The sequence below is a fragment of the Pezoporus wallicus genome, unplaced genomic scaffold (assembly GCF_028554395.1).
Source record: "Pezoporus wallicus isolate ANWC-B61680 ecotype Strahan unplaced genomic scaffold, APGP_CSIRO_Pwel_v1 scaffold_11491, whole genome shotgun sequence".
In the NCBI taxonomy this organism is placed as follows: Eukaryota; Metazoa; Chordata; class Aves; order Psittaciformes; family Psittacidae; genus Pezoporus; species Pezoporus wallicus.
In genome coordinates, this window is record NW_026642649.1 from 5,275,135 (window position 1) to 5,301,613 (window position 26,479).

The 26,479-nt window shown below is 52.5% G+C and overlaps 4 protein-coding genes and 1 long non-coding RNA gene across 8 annotated transcripts in view; 2 read left to right on the forward strand and 3 right to left on the reverse strand.

Annotated features, from left to right (window-relative positions):
- NEK11 (NIMA related kinase 11) overlaps positions 1-9,540 on the reverse strand; it is a 69,804-nt gene extending 60,264 nt beyond the window's left edge. For 2 of the 3 annotated variants that reach the window (XM_057431516.1, XM_057431515.1), the window contains exon 1: positions 5,398-5,626. In XM_057431516.1, coding sequence (XP_057287499.1) covers positions 5,398-5,567 — 170 coding nt within the window. In that variant the 5' untranslated portion in view covers positions 5,568-5,626. Of the gene's footprint in view, positions 1-5,397; positions 5,627-9,490 lie in introns of those variants that run through there. The other variant, XM_057431514.1, reaches the window with a different exon arrangement.
- A 140-nt stretch (positions 9,541-9,680) lies between these two features.
- ASTE1 (asteroid homolog 1) lies at positions 9,681-13,923 on the forward strand. The gene is made up of 4 exons (XM_057431518.1): positions 9,681-11,000; positions 11,693-11,903; positions 12,822-13,017; positions 13,303-13,923. The coding sequence occupies exons 1-4, from the start codon at positions 9,717-9,719 to the stop codon at positions 13,601-13,603; spliced, it is 1,992 nt and encodes a 663-aa protein (XP_057287501.1). The 5' UTR covers positions 9,681-9,716; the 3' UTR covers positions 13,604-13,923.
- Positions 13,924-15,990: 2,067 nt separating this feature from the next.
- LOC130611095 (uncharacterized) lies at positions 15,991-16,380 on the reverse strand. The gene is made up of 3 exons (XR_008975158.1): positions 16,314-16,380; positions 16,196-16,237; positions 15,991-16,092 (listed from the first exon to the last, which is right to left on the reverse strand). It is a non-coding gene; the product is annotated as an uncharacterized LOC130611095 (long non-coding RNA).
- A 118-nt stretch (positions 16,381-16,498) lies between these two features.
- LOC130611130 (cohesin subunit SA-3-like) lies at positions 16,499-25,414 on the reverse strand. Its single transcript, XM_057431559.1, has 31 exons — positions 25,356-25,414; positions 24,599-24,704; positions 24,410-24,506; positions 24,205-24,321; positions 24,001-24,097; positions 23,844-23,920; positions 23,569-23,773; positions 23,339-23,490; positions 23,192-23,265; positions 22,964-23,087; positions 22,801-22,899; positions 22,641-22,720; positions 22,450-22,557; positions 21,842-21,941; positions 21,649-21,760; positions 21,117-21,220; positions 20,947-21,036; positions 20,745-20,834; positions 20,253-20,453; positions 19,789-19,859; positions 19,455-19,542; positions 19,294-19,374; positions 19,096-19,188; positions 18,843-19,023; positions 18,619-18,746; positions 18,430-18,531; positions 17,767-17,912; positions 17,557-17,685; positions 17,195-17,379; positions 16,891-17,078; positions 16,499-16,510 (listed from the first exon to the last, which is right to left on the reverse strand). The coding sequence occupies exons 2-31, from the start codon at positions 24,688-24,690 to the stop codon at positions 16,499-16,501; spliced, it is 3,423 nt and encodes a 1,140-aa protein (XP_057287542.1). The 5' UTR covers positions 24,691-24,704; positions 25,356-25,414.
- Positions 25,415-25,959: 545 nt separating this feature from the next.
- LARS2 (leucyl-tRNA synthetase 2, mitochondrial) overlaps positions 25,960-26,479 on the forward strand; it is a 60,715-nt gene continuing 60,195 nt past the window's right edge. For both annotated transcript variants that reach the window (XM_057431617.1, XM_057431618.1), the window contains exon 1: positions 25,960-26,023. The gene's annotated coding sequence lies outside the window, so the exon portion shown is untranslated. The remainder of the gene's footprint in view (positions 26,024-26,479) is intronic.

The following is a 26,479-nucleotide window of genomic DNA, read 5'->3' on the forward strand; positions in this document are numbered from 1 at the left end:
GGGGATGAGATTGAGAGTAAACTCAAGCAATGCTTTGTTTAAGGCACGCTGCCTCCCACTTCAGTAAATCAAATACATGCTTAGAATGCTCGATTAAAGTGGACGCTGAGGGGTCCCCGTGATGCTGTTGGCATGGTTCCCTCAATAAGACAGTCAAAACACCCTCCGGTCCAGCAGGAATGTTCAGTGAAGGGTCCCTATAACGGGATCCGTGGTAGCTGGAGCCTTACACGAAGGAGCAGAGGCACACTTCACTGAACCAAGCAAAAGATGGCTCACTGAGAAAAGCTCATTTAAAAATAAGCATCAATCAGGAAGGTCCTATAGGAAATGCACCTTTGCTCAGTTTCCAAGGAGATCATGAATATCTGTTCACAAATATAAAATAACCTGACAGATTCTAGCCTTAGTTTCTAGGATTTTCTTATTAAATAAGGGAGAAGGGAAAAGGAAAGCAGCACAATGAGATGAACATGCACCCGACAAGTGGCAGGGAGTCATTTGTTACTGTTTTAATCAATCCAGTATCAAACAACCATTCTCCTGGAATACCTTCAGCGAAGCAAACAGGCAGCAAACACAGGGATGTGACAACACAGCAATCAGCTGTTTGTTGCTTGGATATTCACAAGTCACAGAACTCTTCCACCCTTAGATTCTATTTCATTTGTTATAAGAAATCATTAATAATTGAAAGTCACATGATAAATTATTTAGGGAAGTGCACAGTTTCCAAGGAATCATAGCGTGAGTCTGGATTAACGGCACAACGCAAGTCAGATGCCGAAGTTGAGCTGACACCCCACAATCACCACACAGGGGAGCAGTCCAGGGAGCTGGGCACTTCCCAGCGTGTGCTTTCCACCACAGGGACATAAAGCACCTTGTGAATATTTATGAACTAGAAGTCCTTATTGCCTACTGCGTACTCCAGCCGCTATGAGTTAAACCAGAGCTTCACTTGGCACAATTGATTAGGACATTCATTGTCTATAAGTGATAGGACTCCCCTTGAAGACTACTGATAAACATAAATCTCTGCCATATAACACTTGGTCTTTAACCACAATCACCTGTTCTAATTAGCTGATAATTTACTCTGGGAGACTAGGATAGAAGTGACTGCAGGGATATTACTGTTTGCTGTAAAAATGCTGGTACAATCCTGCTACTTCCTTTATACAAACCAAGTTACCTGATTATTTCGGGTAGCTTTAGATCCATGATGTCCAGGAACAACAGAAAGCTCCTCAAAAACTAAGATAGATTTTTGCAAACTCATATGCAAGTCAAGAATCTGGAAAAGAAAAACCAACCAACCAAGCAGACAGGAAACCCCACAGAAATAAAACCTAAAGCACTAAACACCAGCAGACATCCTGCATTCTGAAGGTGTTTTGGTGATTTTCTCTGAATGTACCAGTAAACTAAAAGCTATAGACACTTTATTTACAAAAATTCATCTAAACCATGCCCTAGACATAGTATTGAAAAGCCTTCCTTGTCTTTGTCATTAGAGAATGCACTTGAGCAGATCATAGAATCATGGAATGGTTTGGGTTGGAAAGGACCTCAAGCTCATCCAGTTCCAACCCCTTGCCACGGGCAGGAACACCTCACACTAGACCAGGTTGCTCCAAGCCCTGTCCAACCTGGCCTTGAACACTGCCAGGGATGGGGCAGCCACAGCTTCTCTGGGCACCCTGTGCCAGCGCCTCAGCACCCTCACAGGGAAGAACTTCTGCCTTAGATCTAACCTGAACTTCCCCTGTTCCAGTTTGAACCCATCACCCCTTGTCCTATCGCTACAGTCCCTGATGAAGAGTCCCTCTCCAGCATCCTTGTAGTCCCCTTCAGACACTGGAAGCTGCTCTGAGGTCTCCATGCAGCTTCTCTTCTCCAGGCTGAACAGCCCCAATGTTCTCAGCTTGTTTTTGTATGGGAGGTGCTCCAGGCCCTGATCATCCTCGTGGCCTCCTCTGGACTTGCTCCAACAGCTCCATGTCCTTCTTATGTTGAGGACACCAGCACTGCACACAGTGCTGCAAGTGGGGTCTCACAAAAGTGAGATCCTGGAGGCGGCAGTTTTATAAGCCAGTACTGAGCTGACAGTACTTTGCCAGCAAAACAGATGCTGTATTCACACATGGGTGTCCCTTGAATTTCCTATCAAATAAGATCTAATAATCCCCAAAGCACTCATATACGATATGTTAGCACAGAACAGAAGGTAGGCAGTAAACATCAATCACCTCACCTGTGCACACGCTCAGGGACCACCATGGCCTAACCTGCTTTTCTTGCAACCGCTAATGAAGGCATGCAGAGGGAAAATACAAACACTGGAGGGATACAAGAGGGAAGGGAGAACCTGCAGCTGCAATTAGGGAAAGTAAAAGCAAAGAGGGGGCATTCCAGAAAAAGGAATGTGGTCATAACATGCAGTGAAAAAGTAGGGCTTAGGAGAACCAAGGATGCACGTCTACAGGAAACTAGGCATCCATTTTGCCACACACAGAACTGCTTGCTTCCAAACTACAGAACTGGCCCCCATGATATTAGGCTCTAGCAGAGGATTGAGAACCCACAGTATAACTAAACGTTCTGGAACACATATCAACATAAAGATATCAAGGAATAGTTTCTCAAGTAGTGACGAGTTATTCTGCACAGCCTTGCTACATGAACACAGGCAAACTGTTTAATCTCCCTGTTTAATGCCCATTTGATAAACTGGATAAAAAGTGCTTTCAGGTCCCAGAACATTAAAGGTGCTAAATGCATGCAAAGAGCCATTCAGAATGCAGTGTTCAATAGTGGGCATTCATGGGTCTAGACAAGTGACTGAGTAGCATTGTCTATCCTTTGCTAGTAACATTAAATTATACAAATGTAAAGAAGAAAAAAGTGCAACGTTACAGAAGAAAAAGAGGAAAATGAACAAAACCACATAAGAAATAGGTTTTTACCCAGAATAAAGCTACCATTTTTTTCTTCTTTAAAGAGCCAAACCCAGAGCCTCTAAAAATATGTGAAACTCCACTAATGGGCACCTAGTGATGTTCATCCCCATCTGTCAGGCCTAAACTCAGTCCAAAAGGTTAATGTGAAAAAGATTAAAAACCACAGCAAATATCTGCAGGAGCATCCAACACTTATTTGGACTCAAGTTACATATCAGCTAAACCACTTTGCAATGTGAGATAAAGATTTGCCAGAGCTCACTAGAATGGAAAGAGAGCATCAACATTAAGCAGTTCAGTGTTGGTTTTAGTGACTGCACAGTACCTGGCTCAGAACAAGATCTGCAAGCCTCTAACAGGGAAAGTACCACATAACACACAAACCAAGCCATCCTGAGTTAACAGGAATTAAGCAGCTTGCTTTCATACATCTCTTGTGTTTAACTCTTATATTAACTAAGATGATATAAATTCTGACCATAGTCTCTTCCAAAACAGAGGGAAATTGATAATCTTTCTCCTGTGTGGATTGCCCAGTACATGAGAAACTTCTTTCATAGTGAAGAGCCTCCCAGCTTCTGGCCTTTCTCTTTATGAGAGCATCCACTTTGTTCTCTACTCTGCTGTTTTCACATAAATCACAGGAACTTCTAATCTTTGATTCATAGAATCCCAGACTGGTTTGGGTTGGAAGGGACCTTAAAGCTCCTCCAGTTCCAACCCCCTGCAACGGGCAGGGACACCTTCCATTAGAGCAGGTTGCTCCAAGCCCTACCCAACATGGCCCAAATAAACATCTCTCTCTCTCCCCCAGCTGAAGCAGCTCTGTGTATAACACTTTGCTTGTGACGGCCAAGATCCTTGAGGGCTAGCAAAGTACAAAACACACCCCAAAACTGTTTCTAAAATAAGGCAAAAGCTCTGCTGAGCATACATGAAATTAGATGATAACCACTGTCAGTCTGTCCTAATTCATTCAGTAGACATTGCAATCATGGAAAATCGAAAGAGATAGCCCCAAGCAGCTCCCGTACCAATATCTGAGATGTCACTCTTCTTGGGCATTTGTATTCTTATAACTTACTGCTATGCACTTTCACAGCACTTTATAGAAATTTTCAGGAAGCTCTCTGTGGCTGAGTTCAGACTGTATTTCTCTCAAGATGCTCTAGATCATCTCTGAAACAATACAAACAGACTTACTTCTGCAGAGGTCATTTGGGACCTAAATATCTCAATTCCTTTTTATATTTGCCAGAGTGCTTTCAGGTGAGTAAAAAAAATAACCACCTATTCTTTCATTCAATATATATATGCACTTCCCAATTAAAAATGGAACAGAAGCAGTAACCAGGACACTTTCATAAGAGATTATTTTCTGAGTTCAACGTAGTGTTGAGAATGTGATTTCTAGTATATTTTACCACCGTAAGAAACAAGTATTTTTAAATGGAAGAAAGTGTCTACTGTCTGTCTAGTTATAGTACGTGAGCTTCCATGTTCACCTGGGCCAGTATTTTTGTCACCTGGTAGCAGTGATACAAAGTTGTGGGAATGCGCTCATCCTCCTGCACTTGAGATGAGGAGTAAGTAACTGCGATACGCAAGTACCCCCTAGTGATGGATAGGATGAACTGCAGCATTGCACTAGCACCTTGGCTTGTTAAATTTTGTTGCAGTAACAAAAAGGGACCGATAAACCAAAAAAGAACATGCCATCTGATACGCACAGAGATAGTAACTACTTAAAGGCAAAGCCCACATTCCTTGGTTTTGAGGCCTGGCAGCTTGTGCTATAGCAGCAGATAGGTGAAGACCTACATTTCACTATACCGTTAGTATTTTGAGTTCTAAGAATGAGAAATTACACAGTATAAAGCTTTAAGCCTTTAACAAACAATTTTGTTACAAAGACAAACAGCAAAGTTGTGAAGCCTCTCATATACCTTTGCCCTGCTTCTTGTCAGGGCGATGATAAACTTTATCACTGTTCTGAGTAAATACAAGGGTCTTTTCTACAGTGTATATATCCTGCATTAGCAACTTGTCCATGGTGTGACACTGGGGTATAGGTAAGCTATATATATTTTGATTGGTTTTGAAATGTGTTACAAAGCTTCAAAGGTGTATATTGCTATGGGGATGAGGGTCTGAGATTTTCCTACCTCCACTCTGCCTTGCACAGGTAATGAAACAGGACTGAAGAGAAAAGCACAGTAAGATAGACATGTCAGATAAACCATTTCAAGCAATGGACTCAGCTGAAATGCTGAGTCTGCAAAAAGCCTGCACCTATCTTATGTCCTCCCTACAGCTTAAAAGTTAAGGCTGCAATGGAATGCCAAACTGAGAGATGAGACACAAAGAGAACATCTACAATGCAAGAAATACGTTCCAACCATTTTCACTCGAAGCATATGAAGGGTTTACTTACAATTCTTCTCCTTGTTTTGCTCTTCTGTCAGAAACCAGATACACGCTTCCAAAGCTTCCATTGCCAAGTTTCCTCTGAATAGTGTATCTTCTAGCAATCACAGCGCCTGAGCGAGCAGAATTCAATCTGGCAACACTGACATGCTTAGCAGTTTCTTGAAATTTCAGCATTTCTCTGTGCAACAGAAACCACACAAATTTCTCTAGAACGCAGCTTTCCAACCCTTTTACTCTTCTGTGGATGCTCACAGGAAACACTTGAAACAGTAAAAAAAAAACCTATCTGTCAATGTATCATTCTTATTAAAGTCTTCATTTAATTCTATGGTAGTGCTTACAAATTAAGTGGAGTCATTAGCTGCTAAGCTAGGGGCAGCAGACTTGATAAAGAAACTCTAGGTAATGTAGATGTGATGTTGTCAAGCCATCCTCTCAAACAGCTTTAAAGGAATTCACTGAACTGATAACACAGGAGGAATTAAATTCAGGTGCTTATACATCAGCTTATTTTAAAGTTTCAAGTGCTGTTTGCAGAGGTAACTACACCTGTGTTTCACCTGACAGTTTCCCTAGGAATGGCACTCTTCCTCACCACCACAGTACCTGACACCAAAACCTTCTGTGTTTCAGGATACAAGTTAGTTCACTTGTGTTTCATGACCGTTGTATATACTGAAGCATAATCTCCACTTGTAATATGTCACCCCCATCAGTAACTACAAAGCTCTTTTCCCTGCTCTTCCATTTGCCCCTCAGGTTTCACCCTCTGTTTCAGTGTGACTGACCACTAGAACTGGAGTTTCATGGCTGCCCACATGTCTACAGGATTTCAGTAAAACCCAATTGTGCCAGCTCTTCATTCTCTTTTGCTGCAATAATTCTTTCCTGACCCACCCTTCTAACAATGTCACTTGGATTCAGAACTCTCGTCTAACTGAGGTCCTCATTATGCAAACACAGGGACCACAAAGGCCAACTTCTAGTGTTTCTGTGGCTTCCAGTAACTGAACATGAGCTCTGAATAACCGTTTACTCAACCTTCCTCATTCCAAATGATTAAAGGGTAGGTGTTTCGCTGCACATGATTAAACAACATTGCTTTCATTACTTTGCCTTTATATAATGCTACCTGCATCATTTGTGCTTGGATCTTTTGGAACAAATACAGATGTTGTAAGACCCTACGATTAGTGCAATGAATCCTACCATCAGCACCGTCTGCTGCAGTGCAGTGTGCGCACACTCGGTTCGCTCACCATAGCATTTTAACATCAAAATGCTGCTTCTTGTTGTTTTCAAAGACAAATGACAAACTCATTTTAAAAGCTGTGTAACTACTGTATCCATGTCACCGCCTTCACTTCCTAACACACTCAGAGCCTAACTGAAAGGTACAGATTCGCATCTTACAACAACAGCATGTATGAACATAATTTAATACCCATCTCCTGAGCTGCTGTCACACTGTACCAAGCAGCCTGATGTACGATCACTATGTTATGAAACACAGCCAAATTGTAATTACCGTCTTACCAATGATACAAATCCTGTCTGCTTTGGAAACAAAAGCACTCCTGAGGTTCTGTTTCTGTATTCCCTTCCAGGTCCTAATAGCGTGTCTTGGTTTAAGCCTGTCCTGGAGGGATGGGGAGGAGAATGGAAAGAATGTAACTGCCACGGGTTGAGATAAGAACAGTCCAGTAACTAAGGTATAACACAAACCACTGCTGCTACCACCAATGATAATAATGATAAGGGAAATAACAAGGGAAGAGAATACAACTGCTCACCACCCGCCGACCGATACCCAGCCTGACTGAGCAGTGATCTAGCCCTTCCAGGTAACTGCCCCCAGTTTCTATACTGGGCATGACATGCTGTGGTATGGAATACCTCTTTGGTCAGTTTGGGTCAGGTTTCCTGTCTCTGCTTCCTCCCAGCTTCCCCTCCTCCCTGGCAGAGCATGAGACTCAGAAAGTCCTTGGTCAGAGTAAACATTACTGAGCAGCAACTAAAAACATTGGTGTTATCAGCACTGTTCCCAGGCTGAAAGTCAAAACCACAGCACTGCACCTGCTACTGAGAAGGAGAAAAATGACTGCTACTGCTAAACCCAGGACACACGACAAAAGGTTTGAAATGCAAACATCAGCTAGAAAATTACTTCTTCTGTAACACCAAATCTGTCTGAAGAAGCATAAATGGCTGGTGTTGAGGTGTGGGGAAGGCAGGAAGATGAGCTCCATAAAATAGTACACTGCCAGCTCTGGAAAGCTTGCGTATTTTGCATTTACTATTCTCATCTGATAGGAAGTTGCTGGTTTATGGATGGCTCCGTAAATTCCAAACAGAATAGCTTTGAAACATATAACCTTTAGAAATGACAATGCTTACAAACACTGCTGAGCGCTCTGTCCCTTTTTTCTGGAGAAGAGTCACTTAACACTGCTCATCTTCACATTTTGATACTTACTTGGGCCCTACAAATACATCACAATCCTTTACACCACAATATCACACTTGAGATCAAGAACCCCATTGAGACTAATAGTTGTGCTTTACCTCTCACCTGCTACTCTCAATGCTTCAATTTCCCTCTGTATATAACAATTAATAATAACTATCATGGAACTATGTGAAATGCTTTGATATCTACTGCTGAATAGCGTTATATGCCAAGGGCCAGTGGTATTGCAGGCACAGAAGGGACGGATTGCTGAGCCACTGCATTTGAAAGAAATACCCTGTAAGAATCAACACACGTTAGAGCCTGCCTCAAGCATAACACCAGCTGATTCTTTGAGAACATATGAACTGGTGGCCTCTCCTACGTCACTCTAACTTTTAGCCCCAACCTTCCATGTATTTTCTCACTAGTGTCCATCTTATCCCGCTGAGTAGGCATTTCCCAAGCAGCAGTACATCAGAACAAATAGAGATAACTCAAAGGAATCAACCCTCCAGCCCTGTTGTCTTTAAAAATCACAGTATACCCTATCTGGTAACACACTGGTAAACAGTGGATGTTCCTTGTTTTCCCTCCAGGCCCCATTCCAGAGCCTGGCAGCTGCTGACACCAAACTACTGCAATCACATTGTCTGGATCACTTCTTTTTCCTTCTTCCTTGGCTGAAGTCTCCTTTTTTCACTTGTTTGTTCTCAGCTAAGGCAAAGCTGTTGTTCAGGGTTTCATAGCTCCACCTACACACGCTAAGCACACAGCCCCTCCGCTTCTTCCCCCAACCTTCCTTTGCTTATGTAAGTAAGATCCTGGGGTTAATTTCCTCTAGGTTTCTTTAGCAACGGCTAACACGCCTTGCCAGGCAAGGACATTTGCCAGTTCAATCACGTTTTCTTTTAGCTCCTGAAGAACCCCTGTGCTACATCAGCATCTGCTGCCCCTGGCAGTACAAATTCCAGAGGTTTCATATTTATTAATATCTAATATTAAATATTAAATATTTATCAGAGGGTTTATATGTAAAATGCCCTCAGTATTTACTACCTTGATTTCGTCCCTGCCAATGGCTTCATTGCTCCTTTAAACGTTCTGGAAATAAAAAGATGAGGCATTCCTGCTTTTAAACTTTGCTCAAAAAGCCCCTACCATTATCTCCTGAACACTGGGTCCATTGCAACACCTTTATAAACCCAGCCAAGCCTAAAGCAACATCATTTTGGTTGGCTCCCCGTTTTACTGCTCCCAGAGGAAGCATAACTATGAAGATTTTATTGCTCGTGTCGGTAGCAAAGGAGCTTGCAGGTGACGGTAAAACAAGGTCAAATGCGGTCGATTACGGAAGGGGCTAACCAATACCTCCCCGACACACATTCAGGAAGCGAGACCCCCGAGGGCAAGCGCGGAGACGTTACAACCTCGTCCATAGTCGGGGTAAGGTTCACGCTCCTGCGGGCGCACACACACACACACACACACACACGCACACACACACAGAGGTATGAGGCGTCCCCGCTCCCCCGCACAGAGGGCCGAGGGCGGCATGCCTCCATCCTGCCTCCCTCGCCACCCCTCCGGGGAAGGCGGCTCTCCCCCGCCCCGTCTGCACTCGCCCGCAGGTACGCGCTCTCCGCACCGGTTCCTGCCCCTCAGCGCCAGGGCCGCCTGCCGCCGGGGGCTGCTGCTCCTCGGGGTCCTCCTGCTCGGGGCACAGGAGGGAGCGGCCGCAGCCGCGGCTCCCTGGCGGCCCCGTCGCTAGGAGAAGCGGCGCTCGCAGTGACCGCCAGCAGCAGGAGGAGGAGCTCCGACGGGCGGGCTCCGCCTGTCGCTCCCAGCACGCCCGGCGCGGTGACGGGGCTGCCATGGGCGTGAGGGGCCTGGCGGGGTTCGTGGAGGAGCGCGGGGGGTTCTGCGCCGAGCTGCGGGTGCGGGATACCAGGCTGGTCATCGACGGGAGCAGCCTCTACCACCAGCTCTGCTTCGCCTCCGCCGCCGACCCCCGCCGCGGCGGCGATTACGGCCTCTTCGCGGCGACCGTGCGCGACTTCTTCAGCAGCCTGCGGGCCTGCCGCGTCTCCCCCTTCGTGGTGCTGGACGGCGGCCGCGGCGCCGACGACCGCAAGCTGCCGGCGCTGCAGGAGCGCGCCGCGGAGCGGCTGCGGGCGGCCCACGGGCTCTCCCGCGGCGAGGGCGGGTGCGTGGTGCCGCTGCTGACCCGCGAGGCCTTCCTGCAGGCGCTGCGCCGGCTCGACGTGCCCTTCGTGCAGTGCTTCGCCGAGGCCGACCGGGAGATCGCGGGCCTGGCCAACCGCTGGGGCTGCCCCGTCCTCTCCCTCGACAGCGACTTCTGCGTCTTCGAGCTGGCGGGCGGCTACTGCCCCCTCACGCACTTCCAGTGGCGGAGCGTGTGCGGCGGGACGCGGGGCCGCTACGTGCCCGCTCGCTGCTTCTCGGTGGAGAGGTTCTGCGGACACTTCGGGGCGCTCAGGAGGAGCCTGCTCCCGCTGTTCGCCGTCATGTGCGGGAACGACTACATCGAGCTGGCGGCCCTCGAGGCGTTCCTGAGCGCGGTGAGGTCGCGGCGGGGCGGCAGGAAGCACGCCCGCCTCCGGGGGCTGCTGAGCTGGCTGTCGCAGTTCAGCGAGCCCGCCGAGGCTGTGGACGGCGTGCTGAGGTACGTGAAGAAGCACCAGAGGGAAGAAGTGCGGGACCTGCTGTGCGCCTCCATGCAGGACTATACCCCGTCTGACGTGAAGCTTGAGGACTTCTTTCGGAGCAGCACGTACGAATGCGAGGCCGGCAGGGAAGCGGGCTTGCCGCGGTGGGTGCTCGATGCTTTGGCAAAAGGTAAGCTGGCCCCGTTCATCATCAATGCCCTGGTGCTGAGAAGCACTTTCCTCCGTGTTCAGGTGGAGAACATGCAGAGACCTAGCGCACATAGCACAGCTTTGCCCATTCGACAAGTGATCTATGGACTGCTTCTGAAAGCATCTCAAAATGCTGAAGCTGCTTCTGGAAGCAACGAGCTGCCGGTTTTCTGTGAATTCAGCAGGCTCCAAAAGACACTTAGGAAAACCTTTGTTCAAGCAGCAAGCCTACCCCCAGAGTTTTGTGGTGATAGTTTTTCTTTGGAGAAGTTAGTGGAGGTAAGTGGCTGTCGCAACAGATCAGGGTTAGCAGTGTTTCATCGGTGACAATACACAGCTGGGACTGGAGTTTGCCAGCTGGTTGCTAACTGTGATGCCTGAAGGAAGCCACCTCAGTAAGTAACTCCTTAATACAGAGGGACCTACAGGGCTCTCAGCTTGCCCTTGAAAGGCTACACAGGTTATCTCTCCGCACACATGTACCAAGACAAATGATATGAGAAGTTGGTTGTGTGTAGTGCTGTGTATGTAGTATTGTAGACATTCCTTTCCAGAACCTTACCTCTCACAAAGTATGCGATGTAAGGCACCTTCTAAGAGGCACAACATGAAGTTTTATATATGTGTATTTATTTACAATACCAAAGTAGTTTGAATGCATTGTGGTTACAAGGTCCAAGTGAGGCAACTTTTACATAGGAGTTTGAATTAAATCACCCTATCTGAAGAAAGACTGAAACCTCTTGGCACCTGTGAAGTAAAATGCTTTTCTCCTTCACCCAACATTTAACTGTGTCATTTCTAAGGCTTAAATAGTGTTTAAAAATATTTCCTGTTCAGGGGATCTGTGAAACCTAAGTATTTTTTTTTATCAAAACCATGAACTACTGCCTGGTTTAAAACAAGCTTTTGGAAATTGCTCATGGCAAATCGTCTCTTACCTTTGTTTTTCCACTCCAATTTATTCTCAGGTGCCCATGTCCCACCGTCAAATGCTTTTGCTGGAGACTCTGGGAGTGAAAATGAGTTTCCTGGAACCTATCCCCAGTCACTTACAACTTCCTGTTGCTGTAACATGTTACTGGATATGTTGCTCAGAGCCAAAAGTTAAGTTGCATCAGCTAAAGGCTTTACTTCTAATGATAGTATCTGAAGAACTGCACAGGATAACGAACGATACAGGTATGTGTCCAAAGAATACAGTTCAGGTGTTAAGCTACTATGAAAAATCTATCCCACAATTCCATTTTCCTCATTTATGGCAAATCATCTGAATTCAGATGAATTGGCACAAATTTGCACTGCATCCTGAGGTGTCACATGCCTTGCATTGATAGAGCAGAAAAAAGTGCTAGCCATTGATTTAACATTTCATAGAGGTAAAACAGGACTTTGCCATCTTGTAAAACATTGATTTGCATTTACCAATGCTTGCTTTAGGACTAAAAGATTTAGAGAGAAAAGATTTAGATATAAAAGAATATGCTTAACATACTCATGCATCAAAAGAGAATACCTGTTGTTGATGCAGTCTGATAGAGTTGTGTTTTTCCTCATGAGTTTTTCTGTTGTCATCTGTACTTACAAATGGGGCTGCACAGACACTCTTTACCTGCTTGTGTACTGCAGGAGTTTGGAAGTTGGAAAGTACGACAAAAATAGTTTCAGTAATATTTATACCTCCGAGAGTCACAGTGGCATTTCCTGTAGGAGTCCTTCATTTGATGGCAAAGATGAGGCATGCCAGAGTTACACGGTTTCTTTAGGTTCCAGTTCATACAAACTGGAACGTCGGGGTTGCCACCTCCTTCCTAAGTGGGTGGGAGCGAGATGGACACCTTGTTTGGAACTGATCCACTGACAGCAAATTACCTAACAAATAAAACTCCTGATTTCACAGTTTTTGAGTGTCTCATGGATATTCATGCTTGAATTTTTACTCAATCTTACGTCTTACAGGTCAGTTTGAGACAGCGGAAAACGTTACTAATGCTTCCTGAAACAGACCTGGGGGTTTGAATACCCTACACATTGCAGATACTTTTTGTACTGTTCACAGCAGAACATTTATTTGCATGTCGTTCTTTATTTATCACCTAGATGCCACAGGTTTATGTGCTGAAGATGATGTTACTGCATATAATGAATTTCTAAAATGGAAGGAAAAGAAACTGGAAGATAAAGACTTTGATTTAGATGCTGGACACAGTTTTTGCCAGTGGCAGTGCTGTCTTCAGATGGGATTGTATCTCAACCAGCTACTTGGCAGTCCTCTCCCTGAGCCAGACCTAAGTAGGTAAGGATGTTTCAGAGGCTGGCTTTCCACACAAGCCCTTGGTGGAATATGTTCACGTTTCATTTTCTCTATTATAAACCCTCTGGCCAATTTTACTGCATTTGAACTCCCTTGTTTAACAATATTCACATGGAGGAAAATACTGAGTAGAATAGGTATCCCTTAGGAGCGCACTGCTGGATGCTGGATGTAGTTGAGATCTGTTTTCATTAAGCAGCATGTTTTCCTGGACCTGTCCTGCTGAGGCGCTATTCTAAATGGCAATTCTCTCCTTCCCTTGAGCAGGCTTTACACTGGGACCCTTGTGCACAGGCTGTTTCAAGAGCTTAAATCCACACCTTCAGTGGAAAATCTGTTTAGTTCATCTCCAAAAATGTCTCGGCTTTATCAGGATCTGCTACATACAGTGGAGTCAACTGTACCTCCAGACTTCTTTCAGAAGATCAAGGTTTGCAAGACCAAGTCTGAGTCCTGCAAAAAGAAGAAAGCATCTAGTAAGGAAAAAAAGGCCATCAGGTGTGCTCTACCAGAAGCTCAGCATTTATGCAGTGTTAATAGGTTTGCAGCACTTGAAGTGGATGACTGAAAGCATTATTCCTGGAGTAACTTTTAATGCAACGCAGATGAAAGAAGTTCTGTGAAGACAGGTGACTGTATTGGGATTTGCCTGGCTGTTCTCGCACAAGTTCCTGATTCAGTCTTCACCAACAATTTGGGGATTTTATTTACTGGTTTGTAACTAACACTTACAAAGAGGTGCTGTATAAAAGTTGTGGTTTGCTTTTTAAAGGCACCAGTCTGAACGAAAATGAGAGCAGAGTTGTTCAGTGTTTCAGAGTTGGACTATTTTAGAGGAATTCTTTCCTGAGCATTCCAAGGATGAGGGAAGGCTGAGGTACTTCATGCTGCTCTTACCTCAGTCTTCAGTAGTCACACCAGCCATCCTCAGGGTACTCAGTGCCCTGAGCTGGGTGATGGAGATGGGGAGCTGATTGAAGTCCCCATAAGCCAGGAGGAAATGGTTAGTGACCTCCTGCTCCCCTTCGACATACACAAGTCTATGGGGCTGGATGGGTGCCACCCCAGAGTGCTGACGTAGCTGGCAGAGGAGCTTGCTAAGCCACTCTGTATCAGTGGTCCTGGTCTAGTGGGCAGGTCCCAGGGGATTGGAGGTTGGGCAGTGTGATACGTCCCTACAAAAAGGGCAGGAAGGAAGACTCAGAAACTACAGGCCCGTCAGCCTGACCTCAGTGCCGTGGAAGGTCATGGAGCAGATGGTCCCAAGTGAAATCATAAAGTACGTATGGAAAAACAGAGGGATCAGGCCCAGTCAGCGTGGGCTCATGAAGGGCAGGTCCTGCTTGACCAACCTGATCTCCTACGATAAGGTGACAAGCCTGGCTGATGAGTGAAAGGCAGCTACTAAAACCTTAAGATCGATTAGTGCTATAAATACAGTATTTTATTTGGAAGACCTATTTAAACCAAATTACTATACCAACAACTACCTTGTCATTACATATACCGTTAAAAGAGAATTGTTAAAACAGTAGAATCCTGCACTAATGTAGAAGAATGGTTTTTACCACTTGACAGAAAATGTCATGGAAGAGCTGTGAAAAATGGAGCAACCCGTTCCCTAAAGAGCTCAGCTGGAAGCAAAAAAGAGGATTTGTTGTTTGTCCTCGACTAAAGCTGCAGTTGAACTGATCCCAGGTGCCAGGTGTGTGCTGAGTGCTGCTGCTGGACCCTGGGAAGGGAATACAGCCAGCAGCTGCTCCACATTGTCACACACTCCTCACTCCTTCCTCTGGGAAGCAGCCCCATTGCAGGCTGCATCTCCCAGCCCGTGGGGATCCAGGAAGCAAAGAACACTGAGTAAATTCCAGCATGTCCACTATGGCAGTACCCAGTGGTGCCATGACCTCATTCAGGCTACAGCAGTCTCCTGTTGGTCTCCACCCTCCAGTTGACCTTTGCATGGGCCATATGGGGCTATTAAAGGGTGAGTGTGTCCTGTTGATCACTCCTTGGCTCTCCAGTCTACGGATCAGCTTATGGATGGGAATCAGGGAGTCTTGGTTGGTGTGATATTGCCACCAGTGCGCTGTTGTGGTGGTGGTAGGCATGACTTCCTCACGGCCCTCTCTGTGGTCCTGCAGGTAAAACCAGCAATCTCTGAACCTCATCCTGTTGCAAACTTGTATAATGAAAGACTTCAGCTGAAGCCTGTTTTGTGTCAGTCTTGGGGTTTGACTTGGTGATGTTTCAGTGCAGGTCCCTGAACAGGTTTGTTGAATCACCCTCTGACTTGGTGGGCTGGCAGGGCGCAAGGGTTTCGTCTCTCTTGGGACACTGCAGGCTGGTCAAATGTAAAGGACTGGAGGAAACCCTGCTTGTGACAGTACTGGAGGGCAGGACAAATTTGGACAAGAAGGTGCCAGTGCTACACACTCCTTTAGACATAAACCATTGACCAAGTCTTGAGACTGGGATTGCATCCAGCAGCATCAGCGGGTTGGGGGGGTCAAGGCCCCCAAAACCCCCTTGTATCTTGGGAGGGGGGGGTTGTCCCTGGGCACACTGGGGTGAGGGTGGTACCTTTTTGGTTTACACACACACTATTCACTGAATACCAAAGCACTTGACATAAACCTGAGCCCTGGTTTAGACACACAGAGCTGGTGGTCCTGCGTGCATGTGGCTGGCTGCTGCCTCCGGGACTGGGGTGGTGTTACTCTCAACCATGGGTGTCCTGGGTTTCACGTGTCTCCCACATGCCTTGAAGCAGGGGCGCACCCCAGGACCCCTCCTGACACCCCCTACAAAAACCCCCACCCTGCACCCTGGGGATTCCCATTCTGACATCCCTCCCAAAGAACCCCCCCATCACCAGCAGTTGCCAAACAACTATTTATTAACCGTCAACAAACTGGCCCATGAGGGGTGCAACTCCCAACAGCTGGGTGCCCCCCACCCCCCAACTTTGGTCTCATAACGGTGAGAAACAGGCTCCAAACTGCTCTGTGTCACCGCAGGGAGGTGCACTGGGGTCCTTGATCACCCATCCTGGGGCTGGGGGGGCAGAAAGGGAAGAGGGTGTCACTCAAACTGGGTGAAGTCACCCGGAGTGGGGAGGGAGGCTCCCTCAAACCCAGGCCCACCCCTCCAGTATCACCTTCATGTTCAACACGCTGTCAAAGGCGTCCCAGAGGCAGCCCTGGAGGGGATGAAACACACAAGTGAGGTGGGGCACCCCAGGGTGGCTGGAGGAGGTCCTGGGAGGAGGAGCTCACCCTGCCCTCCTCTTCGCCTCTCTGCTCTTCCTCCTGCTCCTCTTCTTCCACCACCATCAGGCTGTGGCAGGGGTAGAAGAGGGGTGGAGGGACCCCTCCAGACCTGCCTCTCCCAACAGACCCAGTGTTCCCCTCCAAACACCCCAGTACGCACCCCATGCCCTCCAAAAGCTCCACCCCAATACCTACCCCATGTTCTGCCCTCCAAGCCCCCAAAAGACATGCCCCCCTCATCCCCTCCAAGACCCCCAATACGCCCCTGCCATCCCTGAGCCCCCCAGCACCCTCCAGGTCCCGTCCCCCCCCCAGTGCCTACCCCGTGCCTCCCAGCACCCACCAATGCCCCTCCCCAGCAGCCCAGGCCACCCCATGCTGCCCCCTGAGCCCCCAACAGCCCCACTGCCTGCCCTATGCCCACCCTGTGCCCTCCAATATCCCAAATTTCTCTTCCCCGCTTCCCCCAGTCAACCAGCAGCCCCATTCCTCTCCAGTGCCCACCCTGAGCCCCAAAAACCCCTCAATCCCCCCCCCCCCCCCAGTGACCCCCCCCCATACCCCCCTTCCCCCCCCCACTCACAGCATCACCCGATTGCACTGCAGGGTCATGGAGCTGCTGCTGTGGTGAGGAGAGCATGGAGCCGGAGAACAGTGGCTGAGGGGAGAGCTGGGGGGGCCGGGGGTCACCCCGTAACATGGTGGAGGTCAAGGCTGGGCTGGAAGGGTGGGTGCTCGGCAATGGGCTGGAGTCAGGGGCCTGCGGTGGTGCTGCGGGGGGGGGATGTTAAGCATGAGGACACCCCCAACCCCACAGAGCCCAGATGGGTGCTGGGGGTGATGCAACCCCCAGGACCCCTGACCCCCACCCGTACCCCAATCCTCACCCTCCAGGCGGGGTCTCTTGGTGCGGTGTGGGGTGGGCGCTGCACCACGGCTGCTCTCCCCGGTCCCCCCCTCATCCTGTGGCTGTAGCGAGTTGCGGTAGGTGACAAGGGGATGCCACTGCCCTGTGTCACCTGGTGCCAGCACCCCGAGCTGCTCCCGGGACACCTTGTCCAGGTAGGTTAAGCTAGGGAGGGACAACAAAGGTATGGGGAGGGGATCAGTGGGGTACTGCGGGGGCAAACAGACACCCCACATCCTCCGAGGCTCCCCATGTTGACCTTGAGGACCCCAGTGGGACCCAAAGAGACCTGAAAGGACCCTCCAAGACCCTGCCCTAGGGTGCCCCCCCCAAATAACTCACAGCAAAGCTTTATCTGGGCGCAGCACACAGGGCGAAAACTCGCTCAGCACCTCCAGGAAGGGTAAATTGAGTGGTGGCGATCCCGGTTCTGAGCCCGGGATCTTCTGGAAAGCAAACAGAATCCCTTCCCTGGCAGGGATAAAGGTATAAGGAGGGGGTGACACCCCCAAAAATCCCCTCTGCCCCCCCTGCATTTTCATCCTGTTGTACCTGTGGATGTTGAGCAGCAGCGGGCGGCTTCGGAGCTGGTGGAGGCTGAAGAAGAGGGAAAACCTTCGCGCCAAGTCCCGGATTTCTGGGAAAGCTTCCGACACCCGGATGTCAGGACCTTCCTGGTGCAGCAGCTCTGTCATCAGCTATGGTGTTGGGCACAAGGTTAGGGGGGCACTTTTGGGAACTCTCCTCCCCCAACCACCTTGGAGCAAACCCAGAGCTTCCCAGATCCCTGGACCTCCCCAAAGACACCCCCCAAACCCCATCCACATCGTCCAGAGCCCCCCAAACCTCCCTAGAGTACCCCAAAGCCCTCCTCAGAGCCACCTGGAGACCACTTCAGATCCACCCAACCCCCTGGAGTACCCCCAGACCTCCCCCTCAAACCCTGTCCACACATCCTGGAGCCCCCCAGACCTCCCTAGAGCACCCCAAAGCCCCCATCAGACCCATCTGGACACCACTCCAGATCCACATAGAAATCCCCAACCCCCTGGAGTACCCCCAGACTCTCCCCCCGCATCCCCAGACCCTCAAACCCTGTCCACACAACCTGGAGCCTCCCAGACCTCCCTAAAGCAGCCCTCCAGACCCCCCTGGAGACCCCAGGCCCCACCCCAGGCCACCCCAACACACACAGCCCTCCACCACCACCCCAACCTGCTGCAGGCTGAGGAGCAGCGTGCGAGCCCACTCCTGCCGGTCGATCTGCCGGGTCAAGCTGAGCGTTTCTTTGATGATGTCCCCATAATCGCTGTAAAACTGGGGAGGGAGGGACAGGACCCAGTGTGCCCGAGGTGTTGTGGGGACAGTGGGACAGCAGGGACCCACCCTGGTGCGCCCGGTTACCTTGGTGTAGTGCTTGAAGACGTCAGAAGCGGCGCTGAGCTCCAAGACGCCGTAGATGATGAGTTTGCAGAAGCCGGCCAGAAGCACGCGGCGTCGGTGCAGCTCCTCGATGCAGCTCTCACTGTCCTCTATGAGGACAGGAGGGGACAATTAAGGGGGGGGACAATTAAGGAGGGACAATTAAGGGAGAGACAAACACTCTAGGGGGTCACCCAGTGATTTACCAGTGGCCAAGAGCTGCTCGTGGCTATAAGCAGGGTAGAAGACGTGGTCCATGAGGAAGGCGGCCAGCTGGGATTGCAGCTCAGCATCGGGACGTAGCACCAAGGGAGCCAGCTCCTCTCGCCCGTCCTCTGGCAACCGTGGCCCCAACACCAGCAGCAGGTCGCTGAGCACTCTGAAGGCCTGAGAACACAAGGATGGGCTTGGCATCAGGGCTGGTTCCATCTCTTCCCATCCCTCCAGGTTCCTGTGTACCTGTTCCCGGACGCCAGTGTCCACGTCGGACAGGCAGCTGTGGCACAGAGAGCAGAAGGTGATGACTTTGGTCTTCAGGCTCTGTAGCTGCTCCTGGGCAGGGGGACATGGTAACGTTTGTGGACATGGTGGCATTTAGGGAGACAATGGCCTTTAGGGACACAGGGGCAACCCCAAATTGTCCTGGTGGTCGCTCACCTCAGGGACATCGGTGCTGGGCAAGCAAGAGAGCTTCCAGAGGATGTGGAAATAGAGGCAGGTGATGGTGGGGACAAGGACCTGCAGGGATGGATGTGGGTGAGGGATGTGCCTCATCGTGTCCCCAGTGTGTCCCCAAAGCTGTGTCCCCAGGGTGGTACCTGCGGTGGCACCTCACCCGTGTCCACGGCACGTTGCAGGAGCTGGGTGCAGGGATCAAAGAGCTGCCAGGGCGTCAGGTCATGGGCGCTGCAGGGACAGAGCAGCATCAGCGGGGTGAGGGGACATGGGGGACAGGGATGGGGACATGTGGAGCATGGGGCATAGGACATGGAGACACAGGGAGGTAATGACGGCAACACAGGGAGCAGATGGGACAGGGGACATGGGGGCATGGATGCCGGGGATGGGGACATGGGGATCAGAAGGGAATGAGGGCACCCAGGGGACCCTTGGGGACACAAATACAGGAATGGCATGTTGCCTCCCACTCACTTGAACAGGATGGAGATCCTCTTCAGTGTGGCTGCCATGCTGTACACTTCCTCCTCGTCCAGGGATGAGGCCTGGGCAGGGCCAGGGGTTAGGAACACCCTATAAAGGGTTGAGGACCTACCACCAGCTGGGGACACCCCACTCCCCATTGGCCCTTGCTGTCTCCCTCATCAAGTCCTTCCTAGACCAGCTTTTCCCTGCCAATCATCCCTACCCAGGCCACCAATATCCCTGCAGATCCTTGTCCCTCTCTTGTTCCCAGCCCAGCTCCGTGTACCTGTCCCCAGCCCTATCCTGGCTTCTTGTCCCTGTCCCTAGCCCCATCCCTGCTCCGTGTCCAGCTCCTCAGCCTTCTTCCCAGCTCCATGTCCCTGTCCCCAGCCCTGTCCTATCTGAGTTCCTGTCCCTAGCTCTGTGTCCCTATCCCCAGCCCTGTCCTGACTCCATGTCCCCGTTCCCTCTACCTGGAGCATCTCGGTGACCTCCTGGTTGAACTTGTCTGCCAGCTGGTCAGCCAGGCGGCTCCGCACCCGGTCCCCGTGCCGCTGCAGGGCCAGCTCAGGGTCACAGAGCGCATGGAGTGCGCGGGATGCAGCTTCCAGCACCGTCTGCTCCGTGTGTTTCTGCACCACCTCCTCCAGCTGCTCCAGCACCAGCTCCAGGTGCTGCAGGAGAGACACGTCACCTCACCAAGGGGACAAAGCCACCCAGGGGCAACCCGTGCGGACATATGGACCCCCTTGTGAAGATGGGGACAGCCATGGACACTCTGGGGTGATGGGGACAGTATGCTGATGGGGGGCACCTGACCACCAAAGGGGACATTTGGGGAACACGCTGCATCCTATCTCTGTCCCAACAGTTTTGAGGGGCAAAGTGGCTCAGCTCCAGTGCTGGGGGGATTGGATGCTACCCGGGGGGGTGACAAGAATTGGGGTGACACCAGGGGACAACACCTTCTCCAGCCGCCCGGTGCAGTAGATGCTGAGGTCGAAGCAGCACAAGACCTCCAGGAGCGGAGCCGCCTTCTCAGCATCTGCTGAAAACTTGGTTGGGGGGGGACATGACAGTGAGAGGATGAGAAGGACAACGGGGGGGTCAACACCAACTCCCCCAAAGCCCTGAGGATACCAGTGGGGTGTCCCCCCTTCCCATCACCTTGCCCAGCAGCTTGGGAAGAGCTGGGATAAGGCAGTGGGTAAGGCGGATTCTTTCCTCCATCTGCACCTTCCGCTCTCGGGATGAAGGCTGGGGACAAAAAGAGGGGGTCAAGGGGAGTTCCTCCCAACCCTCTCCCCCCCAGTTTTGCCTCCTCCCAGCCCCATTACCTTCTTGGCTGGCTCACGGCCCACAGGTGGTTGCCCCTCAGCTGCCTGGACCACGCTGGCTGCCAGGATCTCCACCAGCGCCTTCTCCTGCTGGTCTCCCAGAACTGGGGAATTGGGGGGGGAGGATTGGAGTGAAGGTTGGAATGAAGTTTGGAATGCAACCAGCACCTCCCCATCTCCTGCATCAGGGGGGCCCAGAGCATCCCAATACCACCCAGTATGAGTCCCGACTGCTCACCAGTGCAGTGGCGATGACATAGCCTACACAGGGACATCTGAGAGGGTTCCATGGCTGTCCTAGTGCTTCCCATTGACATCCCAGGATCTCTCAGTAATGTCCCAACATGCCCCAGGAATGTCCCCCAGCATCTCCCAGTGCCTCCCAGTGGCATCCCCATGCCTCCCTGTGTCTCAAAGCGCCACCCCAGTGCTTCCCAGTTTCTCACAGGATCTCCCAGTGCCATCTCAGTGCCTTCCAGTGCCTCCTCCATGATACCCCAGCACATTCTGGTGTCTCCCAGTAGCACCATACCCTCAGCAGGTGACTCCTCCAGCAGCAAAGCACTGATGGTCTCCCAGTCCCGCAGCCGAGGCCCGGCGCAGTCCCACAGGCTGTCCACCAAGTAGGCTGCGTGCTCATGGAGCTGGGGATGGTGGGGACAGGGGAGTCACGGCACGCAGGGACCACCCCACTGTCCTGCCTGCCCCCGCAAGGCCATCCTCACCTCGATCTCGATGAAGAAGGTCAGAAGGACATGAAAGAAGGTCCTGTTGTCCCTGTCGTGAGATGCATCCACGCCCGCACCTTGCTGGGGGTCCAGCAGCCTGAGGACACAAGGACAGAGTCAAACACGGGGGTCCCACATCCCCCCTGGCGTGGGGACAGAGCTGGGGGACACACAGGCACCAGGCACCCAAGGGACATGGCAATGGGGGTCCCATGTACAGCCCACTTTGGGGACAGAGCTGGGGGACACCAAAGGGACAGGGATAGAGGGGTCCCATGACCCCCACCGTGGGCTGTACCCTGATCCCTGAATCCCAGGGGATCACATCTGCCTCTGCCCCAGTGCCAAACCGAAACACTGCCGATGCCACAGGCCTGTGCCGAGATAAACACACGGCTGGTGCAGGAGCACGAGTGGCTCCCATTGGATTTGGCCATTCCAGCATCCCGCTCTCATTAATGCTGGCACTAACGAGGCCGGGATGAGGGGAGCTGGCAGGAAGACAGAGCCTTGACTCATGCTTTGGCAGGCTCGGTGTTTTGGGGGTTGTGGGTGCGTGACAGCAGCACTAGGATGGGCTGTGCCGGGTATCGGGTCTTGCTCACCGGCGGTAGAGGAAAATCCCAGCGGCAGTGGCGAGAGGCCGGTTGGATACAAAGACAACAGGGTACACGCTCTGGCAGTCCTCATCCGTCAGTGCCTCCTCCATGTTCCTGTGTAGAAGGAAGGGTGGGAGGTCCCCAAAGGCCTCTCGGATGTCCCCTCACCCCCTGCAAAACCCCATCCCCATGCTCACTCCAGCATCAGTGTCAACAGCTTCACCACCTCCACGGCCACGCTGAGCTCCTTGTCGAGCACCATGGACACCATGCGTGTCTGGTGAAGGACACATCGGTGTCACCCTACTGGGGGTGGGGGAGACACCCAAGGGACCCTCCTCATGGGGGCCTCCTCACCTTGAAGCGCCTGGTGAAGAGTTCCATGTGGGCAGCCGTGTCCCGGTGGCCGTAGAGCCCCTGCAATGCCTTCACGCACTGCAGGCGCACCTCCCACTGCTGCAGTGGCAGCTGTCAACGGGGTCCTGTCCCTGCACCCCCGTGCCCCCCCATCGGTACCCACCTTGTCATACAAGGTCCACCCGATGTACTTGAGGTAGCTGTCGGTGAGGAAGGAAGCCGCGTAGGTCTTCATCCACGTCCCCAGCTCCTCCATGCAGATGGCTCGGATGTCCGGCACCACGTCCCTGCACCACACAGCAATGCCAGGGGTCTGCTGCCGCTCACCCTCAAATCTCTCCCCCACCCATGAGACCTCCCCCCCCCCCCATTCCACTCCCAAGCCACCAACCTGTAGCGATGTACGAAGACACCCTTGAAGATGGCGTTCATCATGCTCTCAATCTCCTCCTGCTGCTCTCTGAGCTGGTGTGGGGACGTGGCGCGGTTTGACCAGGGCCCGTGCCACCATCACCGTGCTGGCAGCACCGCCACTCACCTCCTGGCGCTTCACCATCAACGCCTCCAGCTTCTCGGTGGCGCGGCGGCCGGGCCCCTTGCTCCGCTCGGCCTCGTATTGCCGCAGGTTGTTCTCCTGGTGCACGCTCACGCCCAACGCCACCTTGACCAGCGCCGACATCACCTTCATGGCTACGACCGCAACGCTTGTGGGTACCGGGACCCCTTCCATGGGGTGCCCAAGGGGAGCCACCCACGGGTGCTGCCTACCTGCCAGGGTGCTGGTGTGGCGAAAAGCCCGTACTTGGGAATCAGTGAGGCTGATGAGGAAGGAGATGAGGGAACCCATCAGGAATTCATCATAGATGATGCTGTATTGGCATCGCTGCACCACTGCTGTCAGCAGCTCACAAAACCCAGCCCGGAAACGGCGCCAGGGTCGGGTGCTGAGAGAAAGGGGGTACTCGGATGAATCCTACATGAGATACGGATGGGGTGAGCTGGATCCCCCCTCTCCATCGCCCACTCCCACACCAATCCAGCACCTCCTTGAACTGCTCCGTCAGCTGCTGGATGATCTCCGAGTTCTGCAGGTCCCTGAACATTTCTGGTGTCACCACACCTGTGGGGGAGAGGGAAAGGGATGAAACGGGGGTCCCGCCAGCAGCACTGAGGGGACTCCTCCACCCTGGGGACCCCGACCTTGGCAACCGCAGGAGCAGACAATAAAGTTGATGAGCTCCAAGAACCCTGTCTCACGGTCTCGCTTGTAGGTCTCCAACCAGTCATCCACCACCGTCTGCGGGCACAAAAACAGGTTGGGAGCCCCCAAACCCCCTTCTCCCCCCACATCCTCACCCATGCGGCCCTGCATCCCCAGGGAGCGCTGCACCAGTTTGGGGTTACCTCCACGGCGATTTTGGCCGATTTAATGGCTTCAAAGAGGGTGCTCGGCTCCGGGTTGACTGTGGGTGTGCTGCTGCGGTCACCGTTTGGCTCCATCACCCGGGGACGCTTCCTGACCTGGGGGCAGACACATGGAAGGGGGGTCAGGGATGCCGTGGGACGGCACCCACGCGTGGAAGGGGGAGAAGGGAGGGTCAGGACATACCTGGCTGTGCTTTGGCCCCTGCTGGGGTCCCCGTTTGCCACATGGCTGCAGAGTGGCCTCAAAGTCACTGCCGGAGTCATCACTGCTGGTGAGGTCCCTGCGGGGATGGGGGGGGGGGGGCAGAAGGCTGAAGGGGTCGCTCTGGGTGCCCCCCCCAACACCCCCCCCACCCCCCCCCCCGTCACTCACGAGGTGCCAGAGGGGGGCGATGATGGCCCCACGGATCCCGGTGTGGAGCTGGAGCTGGATCCCTGGGTGCGGGATGAGCACCAGGGAACCATAGTGACAGCAAGGCCTTGGGGGGGGGGGGGGCACAATGGGTTCAGGCAATGGGGGCCCCTCAGCCCTGACACCCCACAGTCCAGGGGATCCCCCAAGCACCCAGAACCAACCCCCTCAGCCCAGACTGGGGATGCTGAGGGGCCCAAAATGGCCCTTGGGGACGCATGGAAGGAAGGTGACACACACACACACACACACACACACACACACACACACCCGGGGCACAATGACGGGATCAGGCACCCCAGATCCCCTCAAATCACTGTGTGGGGAGGTCAGGCTTGCCCCAAACATCACATGGGCACACTTAGGGTGAGGAACCCCACTTAGGTCACACTGTGGGGGCTTAAGACCCACCCAAACCCTCCCGAGGCCACTTCAGGGGGTTCAGGGCCCCCAACTCCCCTCGTGTCACTGTGCAGTGGGCTCAGGCCTCCCCATGTCCCCCCGGCTCACTCCGGGGGTCAGCCCGCCACCCATAGCCCCCATAGGCACCACTGGGGGTCAGGCCTCCCCCAACCCCTCCCCGGGTACGCTCCGGCCCCTCTGCCCGGTCCTGCCTCGCCTCCCGCCGCCGAGCGACCGACGTCCGGCCCAGCACACCCCGCGGCACCCCTATGGCCTCCCAGTGACCCTCGGCTTCCTGCCCCGTGCCTCCCAGTACCGCCCAGTGCACGCTCCGGAGACCGGGACCCCTCCGGACACCAGGACCCCTGAGCCCTCACACGGCCTTCTCCGGTGGGGCCGAGCGAGCGGCTCCACTTCCGCAGTGGATGCGACGGGGTGCACCAGGACCCGGGGGGGCCATGACAGAGATCACCGAGGGCACAGGGTCCTGCCGGGATGCGAGGAGGTGGAGAGGGGTATGGATATGAGAGGATGGAGGGGACGCAGTGGTGCTCCCACCACCCCGAGTGGGTTGCGGCTAGTTGGGGGGGCTTGGGGCCCCCAATAAAGGTGCCTTCACCCCCTGCTGCTGTCGTCCGCAGACCGTGGGGGATCTGCGGCACCATCGCTTCACCCTGCAGCACACCTGACCCCTGCTCCCCAAAACACCCCGGGGGTGCCCCACGGACGCCTCGGGTGGGGTGAAGGTCCCCATCCCATCGCATGAGGATGGCGGGATCCTGAATTGCACCCTGTACCCGCCCGCGTTGTCGTCCCCCCCCCCGTCCCCCCCCAGCCTGGCGCAGGAGTGGAGCCGCCCCACTGAAGCTGGCTGTGCGGAGGCGCTACATAGGTCGTAGCGACTGCCCGCCCATTGTAACGAGATCAAGATGGCGGCGCCCAGGTCGAAGGGTGGTAGTTGAGGGAGGCAGCTCCAGCGCGCAGGTAACCCGTCCCGTCAGGCCAGCGGTTCACCTCAGGCTGCCACCGCTCATCTTCATCACCTCCGGTGCTTCCCCTGCCGTGCTGCTGCCGGCTCCGCCAGCGGCCCTGTGCCCCGCAGCGTTCCCCTCGAGTCTATGGCTGCTCTTCCCCTCGAGTCTGTGGCTACTCTTTCCCCCGCCGGCTCCCAGTCCCACAGGGCCTTTGTTAATAAGCTGCAGGGAGGAGTGGAGGAGCGTAGGGAGATACGTGGTTTGTTTTATAAGTCAAACTTGAGGCACAGGGAAACGAAAGGGACTTGGTTGTCTGTGTCAGAGTGAAGGGAATGTGCTTGCCCTTACCAGGCAGTTTTCAATATCTTAATTCAGCAAAGGCCTCCTCTCCTGTGTACTTATTGTATCTTGCCAAAGCAGGACTCGCCTTTTCTTCCTCTGTCAGTTCAGCTTCTTTCTCCCTTCT

Excerpts from the sequence above, each read along its gene's own strand:
- ASTE1 (XM_057431518.1), top strand. The coding sequence starts at position 9,717 with ATGGGCGTGAGGGGCCTGGCGGGGTTCGTGGAGGAGCGCGGGGGGTTC. Across the intron at positions 11,001-11,692 it reads CTTTGGAGAAGTTAGTGGAG|GTGCCCATGTCCCACCGTCA; the intron begins GTAAGTGGCTGT and ends ATTTATTCTCAG. Across the intron at positions 13,018-13,302 it reads CCTGAGCCAGACCTAAGTAG|GCTTTACACTGGGACCCTTG; the intron begins GTAAGGATGTTT and ends TCCCTTGAGCAG.
- LOC130611130 (XM_057431559.1), bottom strand. The coding sequence starts at position 24,690 with ATGGTTCCCTGGTGCTCATCCCGCACCCAGGGATCCAGCTCCAGCTCC. Across the intron at positions 20,835-20,946 it reads TTCCCAAGCTGCTGGGCAAG|TTTTCAGCAGATGCTGAGAA; the intron begins GTGATGGGAAGG and ends CCCCCAACCAAG. Across the intron at positions 17,079-17,194 it reads CAAGAGACCCCGCCTGGAGG|CACCACCGCAGGCCCCTGAC; the intron begins GTGAGGATTGGG and ends CCCCCCCCGCAG.